Raw genomic sequence first — 18,479 nt, 5'->3', positions numbered from 1 at the left:
ACAATTATGAAATCACTATCTGTAGAAGTAGAAGCCAGGATTTTGAAACTAGTATGTTTAAATGCACGTATTTCCAAGAATATGTATTAATAGTAGTATTATTATATTATAGATTATAGAAGTTGGAACGTTTTCAATTTTGAATTTAGTTTAATTTGAAGAGGACATGGGGATTTATTAGTTACATTCAAGATTCCAATAGCTAGTTCCCATATAAAATTACATTCCACACGTAGACTATATTCTATATCTATCTATACTACATAGTAGTAAAATTTATTAATTGCCAACCGTAATTAGCACCTATAAATACGTTTGTTTCTATTCACCAGAATCACAATCAAACATATAGCAAGTCTTTTATAATTTTAGCATCAATCAAGCAATGGCTTCCCTGAGAATTTCTCCCATTGTTGCACCCTTCAATCAGTCGAAAAGAACATTGGGCAGCAGTCATAGTCATCGAGGCAAACATGAGTCTTGTTCATCGTTGTTCGGGAAAACATTCCCGAATAGTGTTTTGAATGAGAATAGGCAATTGCTAACAATCTCAAAAGTGGCTACAAATGAAGGTGTAGCAAAGGAAGCTGAAAGTAATGAGAAGACACATGTTGCTTTTACTAGTGTAAGGCAAGAGAAATGGCAAGGAGAGCTTCAAGTTGAAGGAGAAATTCCTCAATGGCTGGTATGTATAATGTACTCCTATATAGCTAGCTAGTATGTGCTTTACTACTAAAATAAAATAGTAAGTACTGTAGTAGCAAAATCTAATGTTTAATTAATTAGGTGATCGATCATATATATATAATGATTTTCATATGTAGTTAGTTACTACATGCAAGTCTAATACCAAAATTAATTTATTTTCAGAATGGGACATATCTAAGAAATGGTCCGGGAGTATGGCACGTCGGAGACTACAACCTTCAGCACCTGTTCGACGGGTACGCCACCCTCGTCCGCCTCAACTTTGACAGCGGTAGGCTCGTAATGGGGCATCGGCAAATCGAGTCTGAAGCGTACAAAGCCGCCCAAAAGAATCAGAAAGTTTGCTTCCGTGAATTCTCGGATAATGGTCCCAAAAGCGAGAATTTCTTGGACTACATGGGCGACCTAGCTAAGCTTTATTCGGGGGCTTCCCTTACCGACAATACCATGACCGGTGTGGTTAAGCTAGGAGATGGACGAGTCCTATGCTTGACCGAGACCCAAAAAGGTTCTATTCTTATCGACCCAGACACGTTAGAGACGCTGGGGAAGTTCGAGTATACTGACAATTTGGGCGGCCTCATCCAAGCGGCCCACCCAATTGTCACTGATACCGAATATATTGCTTTGTTGCCTGACCTTATCAACCCCGGCCACCAAGTCGTGAGGATGAACCCTGGGACCAATGAGAGGAAACTCATGGGGCGGGTCAATTGTCGTGGCAGGCCTTCTCCCGGCTGGGTCCATTCCTTCCCGGTCACCGAAAACTATGTGGTTGTCCCGGAGATGCCACTTAGGTATTGTCCACAGAATTTGCTAAAGGCTGAGCCCACAGAATTGTATAAGTTTCAATGGCTGCCTGACTCCAAAGCCTACATGCACGTTATGTGCAAAGCTACTGGCAAGACTGTAAGTAATTCTCTTCTTTTTTTGTTTGTGAAAAAGTATTACTATGAAATTAATATTGTTTTCTTGTTTTATTTATAATTAAGGTGGCGAGTGTGGAGGTTCCTCCGTTTGTGACATTTCATTTCATCAATGCTTACGAAGAGACCGATGAAGATGGAAGAGTGACGGCCGTTATTGCTGATTGTTGTGAACATGAAGCTGATCCTGCCATTCTTCCAAACCTTTCACTCCACAATCTTCGCTCATTACACGGCCAAGATGTGTTGCCTGATGCAAAGTCTGTTTGATAGGAGTATCTTTTTATCTCTATTTACTTAATTTGCTGTTTTATGGACTACTAATTAACTACTACATGTGTTGTTTATGATTATGAAGGGTTGGGAGATTTAGGATTCCAATTGATGGTAGCCCAAATGGGACGTTAGAGGCAGCATTGGATCCAAATGAGCATGGGAGAGGCATGGATATGTGCAGCATTAACCCTAACTTTTTGGGGAAGAAATATCGCTATGCTTATGCTACCGGTGCACAAAGGCCTTGCAACTTCCCAAATACCATTACTAAGGTATTCATTCATTACCCTAATTAATTAATTTCCCATAACTCTTAGCTTGTGTTTAATACTACTCCCTAATTTTGTTGTGTAGCTTGATTTAGTGGACAAGAAGGCTAAGAGCTGGTGTGAGGAAGGCTCTATCCCCTCCGAGCCCTTCTTTGTGGCTAGGCCGGGTGCCACTCAGGAAGATGATGGTTAGTTTAATTTGCTCTCAAAAATTCATTTCACTATTTTTTTTTATGAGTTGTATACCTAATGTCATATGTACGGACGGTTACAGGTGTTGTGATCTCCATGGTTAGTCAGAAGAATGGTGATGGATTTGCCTTGGTGTTGGATGGAACTACTTTCGAAGAGATTGCTAGAGCTAAATTTCCCTATGGTCTTCCTTATGGGCTGCATGGTTGCTGGGTTCCCAAGAATTGATCATTAATCTAATGTACTTGTGTTTGGTTTTCACAATGTTGTAAGGGATTAATTATAATCTTCTTATATATTGTTTGTCATGCATTTCTGAATTATTAAAAACATCTTGTATTTTGTCAGTTGCGTTGATTCTGTATTATTTCTCCGATTATATGGAGTAATTCAAGTATTTGATTAGATACCTTATGGTGCATTAGTAATATATTATTAAAAAATTTAATATATAGTTTTATACAAATAGAGGAATGAAGAACGAATATGAATGGGAGCTGGAGAGAGCGAAGGATGATTTTTTTATATACTAGTACTATTTATATTAGATTTGTTTCATTTGGATTCGAAGCATGCCATCTAAAATAAATATTAATGGTAAGAGCTACTACCAAATTATGTTTAATGATTTTTTTTCTCTCGAATTATACATAAAGAAATATCCAATCCTTCGCCCGAGTTGGTGAGCTGTGAATAGTTAAGAATTAAGATTTATTTATGAAATGTTAATTATATGGATAAAGATCAAACTGGAATCGTGGTCCATTGCCGTCGAAAATAATCCTCTAGAATCGTGGTTCATTGCAAAAGTAATCAGGAACGACTCTTGCATCGTCTCCCTTCCAATCACGATGGATGTAGCATCGGGGTTCGCGGCAGTGGCAAAGTTGGCTCAGTATTGTTGATAATACTCTTGTTCTTCTTGCTCCGCTGCACTATACATCGATTTATTTCATTCGGATTCATCTCTTCAATTGATGCAAGATAATATGTTTAGATAGAAGAATGAGAGAAGAACGAGTGATAGATGATATTATTTGATGTAAAAAATGGATGATGGACGGAGTATGTATCGATGCTTTATGGATGAACTAGGAATTATAGAAAAACAAAAATATTTAGCTTTATTCTATTAGTAAAACAAAAATGATTTTATAATTATTGTTTTATTATCTAAGGTGATATTATATACCGCTTTTAAAGTTGAGGGGAAAGACCAGAAAATTAGCAAATTGTATGATTTTTGGGATAAAAACCATATTTTTAAAATGGGAATGTTTTGATTTTGCCACATCATTTAGACCTTTTTGTTTCTTGAAATGTTTGAATTTAAACTAGTCTTTCCATTTAGTAAACGAAAAATTGCAAAACTACATCACAATAACGTTAATTCTAGAAATATATCCAATTTATTGAGTTTTATTATATTGCCGATCTACATCACAAGCCATTTGTTTGATTATACCAGTGTCACCACCCATGCGATGGACGTGCCAAATAGTTTTTACATAGCAATTAGAAATTATATATATTATTATGTAGCCTTTAAAAATCAGATTTATATATAATAACATCTGTCAAACAGTTAAAAACATAAAATTAAATGAATTGGAAATGAAAATGACATATACACATGTTGATTAGAACAATTTTGGATCTTAGGGAATCCACAGTAATGGACACAAAACCTTCCCAAAATCCGCATCAACCTATTTTTCAGCTGGCATGTTGACATTTTAAATTTCAGGCCCAACAAATGAAACAGCGCTCACCACAAAAATCAACTTATTTCACCATTTTCATATGTTGTTATTTTAATTGCCGATTGATAAAACAAATAACATAGATTAAAATACATATACGATAGAAGAATGAAGATATTTTGTCACGACCACAACTCCCTAGTGCTAGTGAGCGTAGCTATTTCGCGACTAAACAATTCTCAGTCATCAAGGGACAACAATAAAAGGATGAAATCACTTAAATCAATAGTATCAAAGGCATATGGGTACATAGTCAAAACGTGTTCAGAGTATCAAGATTAAGTTCATAGCTTCCTAGCACATAACTCTAGATTTGCAGCGGAAGAGTCCAAGACAAAATAGCACGTATGAAGACATGCTACTTTGGGTTACCTAACTACTTATTTAGAAGTCTTGTCCCAACACCTTCGCCTGCTCGTCCACGTTCAACCTGCACATTTGAAAATAACATGCAGGGCTGAGTATTTGATATACTCAGTGGGCACATTGCCAAAAATGGTTCTATCTTTAATTGTCAATGCCACAGTTGAGTGATTACGGGGTTTTATTTAAAAGACCCGAGTCACTAAAATACTTTTCCTTTAGTAAAGATTTGATTGCGCAATCACATAACATAGATATACCATATCTGAAACTGATGTGAACCGGGAATGTGGCCACATTCCACGACGGTCACTGGACCGGCCAACTCCTTTGTTAGCTCACGGTCCCCTCATGTGTACACTAGTCCGAGTAGGGTTTGCGGCCCTACTGGGACCCGAATTCGATTTAACTAAATTGGCATAGCCAAGCAGATAGGTAATCATAAAATAAAACATGGCATGACAATATACTTGAGCAAAGATTCACATTTTCATACTGAAATCACGTTTTGAAAGAAATGCCCACCTCAAAAGCTAAAGCTCCTTCCGAAATTTCCTTAACTTGGTCTTAGATGACGTTCGAAGACGTCCCTTTAGGAAATAAAATGATACTTAATTAGATGTTGAGATATCCGTTAAGCTTAAACATGAATGCATCCTAAGTGCGATGATCATTTTATTCTTTCTCTAAATTTTCTAGAAGAGTTCTAAAATTCTTGAGCATTAATTAAATCAGTAGATTTAATTAAATTAGTAAAATTATTCACTTAACTAGAGGGTGCTACCTCCCATGCCATTTATTTAAACATACTAAAATAAGCTCGAGGTCTATTCATCGTTAGCGTATTGTAGTCGCTTAAAATTAATTATTTGGGCACTCATACTAAATTCCGGAAGAAAAACGACTTATCCTCGTGGAGATAAATTGCGGCTATTAATTAAATTCTTAGCCTATTCTTTAAATTTTCTTTACAAGGGCCCAACTTAAAACTTATATCACTAGCCCATCCTTTTAATTAATAAAGGCCCAACAACTTAAAAAAAAAAAAAGAAGAAGCCCACTACTCCCTTCCCTAATCTATCGGCCCTTCTCTCTCAACTCTCATTTTCCCCCAAATCAAAACCCAACCCTAATCAACTTCTCTCTCTTCTTTCTCTCGGCGGTATCTCCGCCAACCGCCGCCGTCCGCCGCCGCTTCGTCCTCATCCGCGGCCGCCCGACGAGCAGGGCTGCCGCCTGCTCCATCGCTCGGCGCCGCACCATTCCTCTCCGCCCCTTTTCTTCCTTTCCCTTCTTCCTCGGCGAAAATCGCCGCTCCATCCATCGCCATCCGCCATAGCCGCCGCCTCTGCTCCATCTCTCTCTGTTCCTTTCTTCATCGGCGGTATCTCCGCCAACCGCCCCTGCCTCGCGGTCGCCGCCGCTGCCCACTAATCGCCGACCTCTGGCTTGCTTGGCCGTGAGTGAGTCTCCGTCGGAGATGTCAATCCGTTATCAGAAAAAGAGGGGGGGGGGGGGGGCCTTGGCGGTTCCGGCAGCAGAGAGGAGGCAGCGCCTCCTCCCTCTCTCGGCCGTGGCTTGAAGCTGCTCCGCCGAGCTCCTCGGCGTCCCGCCTTTAACGGATAACTCTACGATTTAAGCTAAGCTCCTTATCCTACCACTTGTTTCGGTTGTGGTTTTTAATTCGGCCGTAGTCAATTAGTTTGGGAAAAAGTGGTGCTAGAGCTCTTGATTTAGGTGTTTTATAGTTGATTTTGGAGTATTTGCCTTACTGTTACGACTGGCTTAGTGGTGGGGGAAAAGATGTTAAACTTGTTGTGTATTTGTTGATGTTACTTGGGCAGATTTTACTATCAAAGATTTGTGCACATGCTTGTAAAAACAAAAATGAAAGAAAAGGAAGGTTTGGGGGGGGGGGGTTTACAGATCTTACTTAAGACTTAACATGTTGATTGAGACTTCTAAGTTATAGAGCTCCTATATGATGACATGAGACTTGATTTGAAGAAGAGATGGAGGTGTATTACCTCTGGAAAAGTCGAAGGACTGGCTGTCTTTGCTGTTACTCTCGGCTATGTGCCACTCTTTACTCTCTATCTTGCTGAAAATTTGAAGTGTGGGTGAAAGGAGGTTGAATGTGTTGTGGAGGGAGTTTTATAGGCAGATTGGGGTACTTGTGAGCCTTAAATGAGGCTGTTGTATCACTTGTTGTTATGCTGCAGAAAATCCCACTTTAATGATCCCATTGCCCCCCCCCTCCTTGGCTGCAATTTGGCATTATATGGGTACCTAGTACTTAATTAGTAATGGGGATTGTTTGATTTTGCATAGAGGCAAGTGGCTGTTGTGCCATAGGTGTTGCAGGGCTGACTTGCCTCTTATGGTGATTCTTTGGTCATCTATAACTAAAAAAATGTTGTCTCCTTTCCTTTATTAAGAGTTTTTCTTTTGTTTTTCTTTTGTTTCTTAGTCACTAACTCACTTTTGCTTATCTTGTAGGTGAGAGGAAAGGCATGGCTGCCTTGCGGCTGCCTTGAGACGTGGGTCAGCTGCCCTGAGTCTCCGTCGGCTGCCTGGGCTCGGCGACTGCACGGATATGGCGCGGTGGTAGTGCGGCGTGGGCTCGGGAAAAGAAGTCCAAGTGCAAGCTACCCTAGACTTTATTTCCTTAAGCATTTGGTTCATTCAAGAGTATTGTAATATTAATATCCCATCTCATCCATTTTGTAAGACCATCATGAAATTCCAAAGAAACAAATTTTGGGCATTATGTGGATATTTTCTTTCGGGAACACTTGAATAGCATTCCTTTTTATTCCGCAACGTACATTAGTTTGTTTAGTTCGTTTGATTATTTCTTTAACCTTTACTTAGCAACTATCACTATTAAGTTTCATCAAAGGCTCGAGTTCCATTTATTTTCACGAAACAAGAGAACGTTAGATCTCCAGTTCGACGTTAACATACATGAAAAAGATAATAAAAGAAGCGGGTGCTACATATTTAAACATAGAATAATTTCAGTATTAAAAAAAATAGCCCTGCTGAAAAAGCCCCACAATAGCGTCATGGAACCCGCCGCTCTGACAGACAAGTGAAGTGCTCCACCATTTTCACACATGCAATAGAGCCCCTAAAACCGCAGCATGCGGCCGAACGAATTTGAAACTGTATTGTGGATGCTCTTAACTTAAAACTGAACAATCACACCTTAAAAACATCTAATATTCGAATATTAATTATTAGAAATCTTATATGCATATGCATGTTTTGAAAAATTAGCATTAAAATTCTTAGTTTAAGGAGATAGATACAATGTTGAAGTTTATCAGCATCGTCAATTATTTGGAGAATTAATTAGGTATTATTTCTGCTCCGTAGAAAAGCATGTTTTAGGTTTCAATTATACTTAAAGCATGATTGATTCAAGTTATGAGCATGATACATGTGAGAATTACGCGAATAGATTTTGTCTAAATAATCTGCTAAATAGATCTGATTACTATGTGATTTATTTGTTCGATTAATTGTTAAATTATGAATTCGAAATCCCGCACGCTTCCGCTGTCAGTTCCAATAATGAAAAAAGTAGAGAGAGTAATATTTCCATTTTAGGAAACGTTTCATTTTTAATGGGGCAAACAAAAAAGGAAAACGTTACATTTTAAATGGGACAGAGGGAGTACATAACTTAAATCCAACAAATTAAAAATTCCGTAAAATCCTAAAATTTTCTTTGACGGCGGGATAGCAGTTGCGGCGCAAACGACCTGTCCACATCAAGGGGAGTCTCATTTGAGTCTTGAGAAAGTGAATTCCTTGGTAATATGTTCTTAATTGGAACAACGTGATACTTCGTTGTAGCACTTGAAAACCAGGGACATTAAAGTTTTATCCAGCCTATGGGTGGGCGGCGCCTGACTTGGTTTGCCTTGTCCCCGCCTCTAGCGCTAGCCGTCTTTATCGCCTTCGTCCCAATCGGACTACGTCACAAACCCATACCATAGCTCGAGCCCCCTGCATCGGCTCCCGCAAACTGGCTTGCGGCCTTCTCGTCGCCAGGCATGGATCGGCCGCCACTTGACGAGTATTTGCCGCTTGTCCTGTGCTTCGTCCGTTTCGAGTTTGAGCCCAGACTGGACTTGTTGCCATCCACCCATCTATCGATAATACCGAACACTATTTCAAGTATTGAAAAACTTAAAGGACCTCTCAGTCTATAGTTGGAAGATCATAGCCGCCCTTAAAATGTCGGCGACATTCGTTCCGCTTAGGCACCGAAGTTTTTCATTTCTGTAGACACCGCATGATTTTTTGATCTCCATGTCCACTCAATCGAAATGACTGCGAAGCATCTTCAGACTACGCTTCCTCTTGGGCGTGCATTGTTATAGTTTTCTATCACCCTTACCCAAAAAACATGCAAGGTCATTGGTTCCCAACGATCGGATCGTTGAAGTAGCGATCACGGGCAGTGGCCTCGTTTGGCCACCGGTCTTCGCATTTTCTTCCTCCCTAATCTTGGATAACAATTGCATAGACCCGTAGGACCTGTGCTGCAAGTGCATCGTTGTGATATGGAGGGTCGGTAGACATTCTCAGTTGGAGGATACGACCTTTGGTACACGGGTGTCTACGAGCTTTGGGTCATCCGATAATGACACATAGTCATTGTTGAGATTGTTCAACCAATTATTCCAGTCGTACAATGACACGGAGTGAAAAATTAGTGAGAGATGAAATATATGGAGTTTTTTTTGGGAAAATGATGTGATGAATAGGGTATTTATAGATGATTTTAGGATGAGTTGGAGGTTAAAAAAATAAAAAAAAATGGACAAAAGTGGTAATATTTGGGAAAGTGAGAAAATTTTTATTAATTTCTAATTTTTTAGGTTTTTCTGATTTTTTTTTTTTAAAGTTAAAATCTATTGGCTATAATATGCGCTTACTCGCGGGCTAGCGAGTGGCTCGCTGAGTCAATTATCTCCCCTTCCCCGCGCGATGAGGCATATGCAATGTGGGCTCGCCGGTGGCTCGTCTCAGTGAGACGAGATCAAGCCATCCGCGAGTTGCATTGCGATTGCTCTAAATCAAAGTCTGGATAGGTGTAGGTATATTTTTAATATTGAGTATCGTGTTTAATACAATTGCAAAGTTTAGATATCAAAAATATAATCGTTTAAAAATAGCAACTATTTCCATTTTGGGTCGTTCCTTAAAAATGAAAACTTTAGAATCTTTCTATTTTAAGATATGGACCCCACAATCCACTAAGTCTACTTTCACTACTTTTTCTCTTTCTCTCTGGTACTTTACTCATTTTTCTTTTCATCTCTTTTACTTTACAAATTCTTCTCACCTACTTTACCAATTGAAGATTAAAACTCTAGCCATTTCAAATGTTTCTACTTTTTGAATACGGAGGGAGTAGTTCATTTTTTCATGAAATCGAAAGTATAGTATCGTTTTGAGGATTTTAATTGATTAGAACTATAGTTTAAATTTTATTAGCATATTAATTAATTAATATACATCTATAAATAAGTTTTCTTCTATCCTTAGTACTATATGCTATTGAAATTTTTGATGCATGTAAAAATTCTTCTTCGTTACAAATAAAATAGAAGTTTTCTTCCCTTTTGATATTTTATTTTCTTACTTTGAAGTTTTCTTTAATAATAATTATATGCTATCAAAAAAATTTAAAAATTAATTCATTAATTAATTCTCAGTATGTTAACAAAATTTAAATTATGACAAAAAAATGAGAAAAATTACCATATTTTAAATGCATTTAGTTTCTATTTATATAATTATACTTAAGAATAAAGTTTAAATTTCATCCCTCGCATTAAGTACGTTACCTTTTGAATTTTGATCCCAAATACTATCTTTTGGTTTAAAATTAACATTTTCATTAAATTTTGATGGTCAAAACATGTTTTGACCAAATTAATAATTTAATTATAAATCTAAATAACAAGATTAATCTAATTAATTTAATATAAAGTATATAAAATCTTTTTTGCCTATAATAAAAAATATTAAAATTCAGAAAATATTTGTAACATATAATAAAATATATTAAAATTTGTAAATATTCTTTTACCTATAATAAAATTTAAATTTATTTAAAATTTATAAAAATATTCACAAATTTAATTTTAATTATAGGTAAAATATTTTATCATTTTTAACTTAATTGAATTCAATTTTTTTTAGATGCAAAAAATAATTTATAAATTAAATATTAAATTATACTCTCTTTGTCCTTTAAAAGTATGAACTATTTCTTTATTAGTCCGTTTGTTTAATAACCCTTGAGACCTTTTGTTGGCATAGTTTGGAAGTTAATTGAGCATAGGATAGTTGTTATCAATCCTGTAGGATTCTATAGGAAATTTAGCTACTCATGTTCATCACAAAGGTCAGAGAAATATTCAAAGGAATAATCGAAAACATTGTTTAAACAAGAATAAAACTAAAAGATGAACTCCTATAATTAGATTGGGCGGATTGGAGGCTTCGTCTTCAATCTTGCGATGAATACTCGTCATCTGCTCGTTATTCTCTTCTCCTAGGTGAAAAAGTGGTATTTTTTGGGGTAGGAGGCGTTCCCTAGGTATATATATATACCTAGGGTTGACTTTGGGCGGGAAATAAACTGTCGGACGAACCTGGCGGATCGCCTGGTTCGTTGTGCGTCGAATCTGGCGAGTGGCCAACTGCCTACGACATTTTTCTCGTGTTTTGCTGGCGGGCCGCCAGGTTCATTTGCATGCGAACCCGGCGGTTCGCCAGCTATGTCACTGCTCCACGTAGTCTTGATAAAACGGTCATAACTTCTTCTACCAAACTCCGATTGAGACGTTTAAGATATCCACGCGAAGCTCTTTCGAAGAAGAAGAGAATGGTATGAATTATGTGCGAATCGGAGTTCAAAATCTCCAGAAAAACTGTCTCAAACCAAAGCTTCTACATATCCACATATTTTGTACATTTTTTACACATTTTTCACAAAATGGTCAAAATACCAATATCATAGAGAAGTAGTTATAATCATGTCTCAAAGTACACAATATACGATCAAAACCAAGTAAAACCACCCTCTAAAATCATGTAAAATCCAAGTGAATCAGTCCGTCTGTGAAAAGTATGAAATCTCTAATTTTAGAATAATTAAACAACACATTACCCCTTCACATCATTTTATTTACAACTTATATTACTTACACTACCCTTTATATCTCCCTCTCTTACTTTACCAATACATTCAAGCCCTTGCCAAACTAAATGTTCATACTTTTTAGGAACGAATGTAGTACATGTTAATTCGATTTATAATTAAGTTACAAATTTAGTCAAAACACATATGACCATTAATTTTAACTAATATGTTAATTCTAGACCAAAACGTATTATTTTTGATCTTTGTTTGTGATCAAAAGTTAACACACTTAACATGTTAAGATCAAATTTTTTTTTAAAGCAAATGTAAGTGACTAAGTTTAGACTTTTATCTTGCACTTATTAAAATATTATTAGTTGAACACATAAACTCATACGGTTAACTTGGTGTGATGAGAATAGGGAATTTCTACATCAGATATCTAAATTGTCCCTCTATACTATAGAAATAAATCGTTTGAAAATAAGAGCATCCTTATCCGTGCTTTTAAATAAGAGCACAGAGGTAGGCCCAGATCCATTTTTACTCATTGTCCTTAGACAAGAGCACAACACCCACATCTATGCTCTTCCGCAAGGACAAGCTCAAGGGTCCCACCATTCTATTATTCAATTTAAATACTTCAATTACTAAAAACATTTCTACAATATAAAATACATTAAAATATAAAAATTACATAATTAAATCCTAAAAAATAAAAATACATAATTAAAATCCTAGAAAATAAAAAAATACATAATTAAAATCCTAGAAAATAAAAAAATACATAATTAAAATCCTACAAATTAAAAATTACATAATTAAAGACTAAAAAATACCCCGTGGAAGACTAGTCCTCTATCCCCAATGTTCTTTGGAGACCCTGTATAATTGGAAAAATTGAAAAATAAATTAAAAGTGCGTAGAAAACGGATATAATTTATTGGGAAGTGGAAAAATATTTTTTTTAATTAATTTCAAAAAAAAAATTTAAAAAAAAAAGAAAAAAACATAATCTATGACGTTGGCCAATCGCAGCCCGCCACGTAAGCCTGCTCAGCGGCAAGGACGTGCTCTTATTTAAGAGCACCGCCCTGCCGCTGGCAAGGACGGACTACGTGCATTGGTGAGCAGCGGCGTCTTTGCCAGCGGTAAGGACGGACAACGTTACCACTGTGGATGCTCTAACATGAGTTTTAATAGTGCGTGTAAATAGATGGTAGGATTTATAGATGATAAAATATAGAAAAAGGCAAAAATATTTCAATAAATAGATATGGACTATCTTAGACGGATGATAAAAACAATTTCAGCCTATTTCTATGTGGGAATAATAATTCAACTATTAAGCTAATAAAGAATATACAGTATATTATTCCCTCCATTCCTGAAAATTTGTCACATTCCTTTTTCGTCTGTCCCTAAAAATTTGTCATTTTTCACTTTTAATATTTTTAGTACATGACACCAACCTTCTTAACTCTAACCCACTTTCTATTACATTTTTTAAAATCCTGAGTCAAATAGTGATGGATCACAAGGGAAGGAGGGAGTATCATTTTATTATTTCAATAGTACTTGTTCGTTAATCACTTTTCAAATGTTTTCTTATCTTTCTTGTTTTTCTTGATTGCATTGTGCCTTATTTTGTAAGAATGATCGTCAACCTTGATTCTCCATTGATTATCCTTTAATGGTGATGTTTTCATAATTTAAGTTTTTTCAGGCGCAGTAAATTCATGGAGTATGTTCAAGTAAAAAGAAAATAAGAAATACAAAAGCGGTTAAAAACTACCAACTACTTTTCAATTCTTTTTCCCTTTTCTCTGATTCGTGAATTTTGAACTTCCACAGAAGAGAAGAAACGAATTTTCAGTGATGGTTATTTAAGAGAAAGAGGAATAACAGTAAGGCTAAATCAGAGGGGTTTAGAGAGAGAGAATAACCGAAGAAAGAGGCATGGCCACAAATAGTAAATCGAGTAATTTGGCGAAACTGAAGCCCGCTGTTGGAGATGGGCCTTCTTCTTCCAAACCCAGAATTGATTCCTCTGCATCCAAGAAGAAAATTGTTGGGGGATCAATCTGGAATTCAGCTCCAGATTCCAAAAATAGATCCATTTTTAGCTCTACCTCCAAAATGGTAACGGACAAGAATCCACTATTTTTCCCCCTTTTGTTTTTGGTTCTGTTATGATTTCCCCCATTTAGCTAAAATTTGCAAAGATCGCTACTTTACTCACTTGATTTTTGGATTTTCTACCTTAATTTGTGTGTGTGTTTTCTTATATTAATTGTTGAATTAGAAGTTATTGATTTTACTACCATCTGTATTACCTAATTGATCCTCTGTAAAAAATGAGGTGAATTGTTGCAAAGATTATAGCTGATCTATTAATCAATTGCCTTTTACAAACTGTTGCTGCTCTAATTTTTTAGATTTGATCTGAATGTGTTACTTGAAGGACTTAAATTTGATGGTGAATCTGTTGAAATTCGACTTGAAATTCGTTGGAATTTGCATTCGAATTGTCTGTGGTGATTTTGATTTACCTCTAATTGAATTCTGATATATATTGATCAAGCGAAGACGAAGAAAACGTCTGCTCAAACGAAAGATGATAAGAAAACTGTGAAGAGAACCAGAGAGAAGAAAGTGTATTCTTTGGCTGGCCAGAAATTTGATGTTCCCGAAGAGGTTCTGTATGCATAGCCCTTCGTTTGTATTGTTACGTTCTCTTTTGGACGAGTTCTTGCCTTACTGTGCCTTGTTTTTCGTCTGGTCTACAGCGGGAGCCATTGAGAATATTTTATGAATCATTATCCAAGCAGATTCCTTCGAGTGAAATGGCTGAGTTTTGGTGAGTTTTTTCTTTGCTATTTCATGGAACGTTTAGAGTCGATATAGCTTGCTCGATTTTATATTCTTGAAGAGGACTAGATGCAGATGAAGATATCTGGCTAATAGTATATGTTAAGATAGAGTATGGGCCTTTTGTGATGTGACTAAATAATGTTTTTGATGTTGCTGTTGTTACTTGTTAGTCGATTCAATGTGAATAACATATTGTGATGCTAATTATACACTTTGATTACTTCACCAACATCTCATTTAATACCGAATACCTGCATTAACTTATCGTTTCGTTATGAGCTACAAACGACGAATAGATTCTCAATCTCTTCTCTCTTCGTGTTCTGCCTATTCTATTATCCGATCTTTTCCACATATTTGGTGTTCTTCTCTGTTTTTCTATGCCTTTTTATAGTTTTAGATTGTGTTTTCGTGTTTACTCTCCTTCTTGTATAAACTTTATAGGGAGCTTTCATTAATTGATGATAGTCTTGAAATTTTATGTTGAGCTTCTGACCATTTTCCTAACTAGACGCATAAATGAGGATTCGAGTAAAAAATAATCTTGGTGTTTGGTAAGGAAAATTGGGAGATATCATGAATATATCTCCGATTTTGTGATGCAGGTATATATTTTTTTACCAATCGCTCGCTATACTTGCTATATCTGAAGTCGAAACTCCAGATTTATATGGAATGAGTTCATGGTCGAGAAAGAACTCGTGGTTTTTTAATTAATAAGCTCATGGTTCTGCTGTTGATCTTGTTATATCCTTACATTGTATCATAAGGCTTAGATGAATGATTATCTCAAATTTTGCAGGCTGATGGAACACGGCATGCTGTCGCCCGAGAGGTCGAGAAAAGCCTATGAGAAGAAACAGAGGAAGCAAAAACAGCTCCGTTCGGGCACTCCCATAAAGTCTCCACCACCGTCCACATCTAGTAGACCCGAGAGCTCCAAGAAGCCACAGCCGGTTCCCAAGAATGGCGAAGTAAAATCTAAGAAACGTATAAAGGAAGACAGCGACGATGAGGATGATTTCGTGCTAAGCCACAAGTGGAGAAGAGGTTAAACAAACCATACTCAGAAAAAAAAAATTTACAACAATCATCGCTCGAGGTAACTTAGACGGGCATCCTTACACTAAGAAAAACGACAAATTCGACTCATTCTTTAAATTTGTGATGAAACAATAAAGTTGTTGTAGCAGCCCTCATTTCAAATTGTAATCTTATGACACTCCAAACTTGCTTATGGATCTTAATCTTGAATTTATCATGTATTATTCGTTATATTCGACTTCTTGTGTTGCTCTCTTCTATGGTTCTATGTAAATGCAGATTCTTGATAGTACAGACAGATTGAATGCTAAATCTTGATGGCCAGAGTTGTCTCAATCGATCTTTAAATGCTCGTTGCCAAGGCCGAGGATAGTCTCTGCCATCGGGACGTGCAACGTGACTATGTCATGGAACATCTGAAGAGAAGAAAATATAAGAAAATGCCCCAAAGGAAGCATGATCTAGGTCAGAAAACCAGATGTTAATGTTGTAGTTGAATTTAGCATCCATAAATACACACATGGCTCTACATGTGACACAACACAGGTTATAAATATCTGCATTGCACAATAAATACACAGACACACATTGGGCTTAGAAAAAAAATTGATCTTGAATGGTGAAAACATGGTCCTACCATGAATCTCACCAAAGTTTTTATGGGATTTCAAGAACTGGTTCAATTTGCAATGGGTGTGATTGATATAATTTTTTGTTGCCTAAATTGGAGAATGGAGATTGGAGCTCATTGATTGCACAGAGAGAGAGGAAAGGGCATCCACAGTAATATGCCCTTTAAATTGTCATTCCCATGGATATTTCGTAGGTCTAATAGTTACTTATCCAACATCCACATGTCTTCGAGTTTAGACTCTAAGCTCTTTTTTTTATGTATCTATTTATTTCTTATAAACTAAGTAAATTGAAATGCAAATTTAAAATGTAAAATTCAATTTGAATTGGAAAAACTACATAACTAACCACCTCCATTTCGTCGAAATAACGCCCCACCACAGCAATATTGAGAAGCCAATTGCACTCATCGGAATTATTTTCAGCACCGAAGAAATTGTTGTATGAATGTTTGATTTTAAAAAAATAATACTATTCAAGAAAAACATGAATTTCATATTTTTTAAAAAAATTAATAAAAGCACCATTTTTCAAGCTTAGTGGGTGTGAGCCACATGCACTCACGTCACTGGGGCGCGAAGGACGCATGAGGTGCACAAGCGAGTTGTGCCCTAAATCATCGGCTTAAGAGAGCCGATATAGTGGCGTTACTCTTCGACCTACGTTATGGTGGCGTTACTCTTCGACCTACGGGATGGTGAGGAATAAATGTGTAGGGGACCATCACTACTGTTTAGGGAATTTGACAAATCACAAAACACAAAACACACTTAATGTTGATGGTGAGATTTTGAGATGGTAACAGTGAAACATTTGATCAAAAACCTAACAACACTAGACGAGAAAAATGCATCCATTATTGCTTATGAAACTATTTTGTCAGGGATTTTTACATGTACGATAATAATATATCATTCGAAATTATTTTTGACAAAGACTCATTCCTCACCGAACGTGAACGTTAATTAAGTTCTTAGCGAAAGGGATAATTCACTTCATGTGTTGAATACACGACTTTTCTTCTCATATGGTTACTTTTATTTTTATCAAGAAATAATTATATCTGACAAATATACGATAAAGTATCTCCTTAGGACTGCCTAGTATAATAGAAAGGATATTCATGTTGTTAGTATGTCTTGAATCTATAGTGTTTGTTGTTAGCCAAACAGGGTCAACGCTATGCTATGTTGATGTATTGGGCCCTAATTTTCATATTGAGCCTGTTATGTGTGCCTATTTATATAGAAGTAGGGCACAAAACTCTGTAATCTGTAAATACTATCATAATACAATCTATTATCCGTTTCTTGACCGCGGACGTAGCCAACACAAAGCTAGTGAACTACGTAAATATGTGTCTCTTTACGTTCCTGTTTGTTTCGATTACTCAATTACTGTATTCCGTCACAACACACATTAACACTAATATCTCATTTTGACATTTCGGGTTGCCTGCAATTTAAAATCTCATTTTCTTTTTTCATTCTAAGAGCATTTCTAACCATTTATAGTAAACTCAGACCTATTTTAGTGTAAATGTCACATTAGAAGTGATTTTACTCCAATCCATTCATACTAAACTCAAACTTAAAAAAATAATTCTCTATTTTATACTTCCTTCGTCTCTTATTAATTGAGGCACTTTTTCCGGCATGAAGTTTGAGAATAGTGTGTTATGTGGATGCTAAATAAAGTAAAAGAAAGGATTAAAATTTGTCAAAAATAAAAATGACTCAAATATGTTTGAACTTCCCAAAATATAAAAATGACTCAATTAAAATATAACGGAGAGACTACCCTTTTTTACTAACAAAATTTGAAAAAGTGTTTTAGTTTTAGTGTAAACCTAAAGATATGTATATTTTATTTAAAAATAAAAAAAAAGTGAATGATTTTAGAGTACCATTAGAACTAATTGCCTACTCCATTTTAAGTTTTAGAGTACCATTAAAAATGCTCTAACTTATTGAAAGTAAATGGACCTCACCACTCACCATTTTAATGGGATGTTGATAAAATGGAATATTGTTTATTTTTATAGACGAGCAGTTAAAATGGAAAAATATGATAACGAATCGTGAATAGAGGTACCCACGGTTCAGAAACCAGCGGTTACGGTTCGGAACCGCCGGTTTCGATTTTGGAAACTGTTGAACCGAAACCGAACCGCGAGGGTGTTTCACGGTTATGGTTCCAGTTCCAAAGCCGCCGGTTTCGGTTTCGATTTTGAACCGGCAGTTTTCCAGTGGTTTTTCAC

General features: G+C 36.2%; 2 protein-coding genes and 2 long non-coding RNA genes across 4 annotated transcripts; 3 read left to right on the top strand and 1 right to left on the bottom strand.

Annotated features, from left to right (window-relative positions):
* The first annotated feature begins 385 nt into the window (after positions 1-385).
* LOC125210196 (carotenoid cleavage dioxygenase 8 homolog B, chloroplastic-like) lies at positions 386-2,599 on the top strand. The gene is made up of 6 exons (XM_089069456.1): positions 386-685; positions 871-1,617; positions 1,701-1,894; positions 1,993-2,182; positions 2,265-2,367; positions 2,454-2,599. The coding sequence occupies exons 1-6, from the start codon at positions 386-388 to the stop codon at positions 2,597-2,599; spliced, it is 1,680 nt and encodes a 559-aa protein (XP_088925582.1).
* Positions 2,600-4,334: 1,735 nt separating this feature from the next.
* On the bottom strand, positions 4,335-5,596 carry LOC148930945 (uncharacterized). Its single transcript, XR_016136377.1, has 2 exons — positions 5,023-5,596; positions 4,335-4,564 (listed from the first exon to the last, which is right to left on the bottom strand). It is a non-coding gene; the product is annotated as an uncharacterized LOC148930945 (long non-coding RNA).
* A 412-nt stretch (positions 5,597-6,008) lies between these two features.
* LOC148930944 (uncharacterized) lies at positions 6,009-7,291 on the top strand. Its single transcript, XR_016136376.1, has 2 exons — positions 6,009-6,136; positions 6,997-7,291. It is a non-coding gene; the product is annotated as an uncharacterized LOC148930944 (long non-coding RNA).
* Positions 7,292-13,414: 6,123 nt separating this feature from the next.
* Positions 13,415-15,817, top strand: LOC125212254 (uncharacterized). The gene is made up of 4 exons (XM_048112362.2): positions 13,415-13,810; positions 14,258-14,365; positions 14,458-14,528; positions 15,345-15,817. The coding sequence occupies exons 1-4, from the start codon at positions 13,628-13,630 to the stop codon at positions 15,595-15,597; spliced, it is 615 nt and encodes a 204-aa protein (XP_047968319.2). The 5' UTR covers positions 13,415-13,627; the 3' UTR covers positions 15,598-15,817.
* The last annotated feature ends 2,662 nt before the right edge of the window (positions 15,818-18,479 follow it).

This window comes from Salvia hispanica, chromosome 3, assembly GCF_029641045.1.
Source record: "Salvia hispanica isolate PSC_SH4W2 chromosome 3, Shi_PSC_v1, whole genome shotgun sequence".
NCBI classification, from domain to species: Eukaryota; Viridiplantae; Streptophyta; class Magnoliopsida; order Lamiales; family Lamiaceae; genus Salvia; species Salvia hispanica.
Note: the sequence above shows the minus strand (reverse complement) of the source record. Positions and strands in the feature narration are given on the sequence as shown.

What these genes read in the sequence shown, in the direction of transcription:
- LOC125212254 (XM_048112362.2), top strand. Translation starts at nt 13,628, where the DNA reads ATGGCCACAAATAGTAAATCGAGTAATTTGGCGAAACTGAAGCCCGCT. An exon ending in TTAGCTCTACCTCCAAAATG is followed by an intron (nt 13,811 to 14,257) that starts GTAACGGACAAG and finishes GATCAAGCGAAG; the next exon opens with ACGAAGAAAACGTCTGCTCA. An exon ending in AGTGAAATGGCTGAGTTTTG is followed by an intron (nt 14,529 to 15,344) that starts GTGAGTTTTTTC and finishes CAAATTTTGCAG; the next exon opens with GCTGATGGAACACGGCATGC.
- LOC125210196 (XM_089069456.1), top strand. Translation starts at nt 386, where the DNA reads ATGGCTTCCCTGAGAATTTCTCCCATTGTTGCACCCTTCAATCAGTCG. An exon ending in GAGAAATTCCTCAATGGCTG is followed by an intron (nt 686 to 870) that starts GTATGTATAATG and finishes ATTTATTTTCAG; the next exon opens with AATGGGACATATCTAAGAAA. An exon ending in GATGTGTTGCCTGATGCAAA is followed by an intron (nt 1,895 to 1,992) that starts GTCTGTTTGATA and finishes ATGATTATGAAG; the next exon opens with GGTTGGGAGATTTAGGATTC.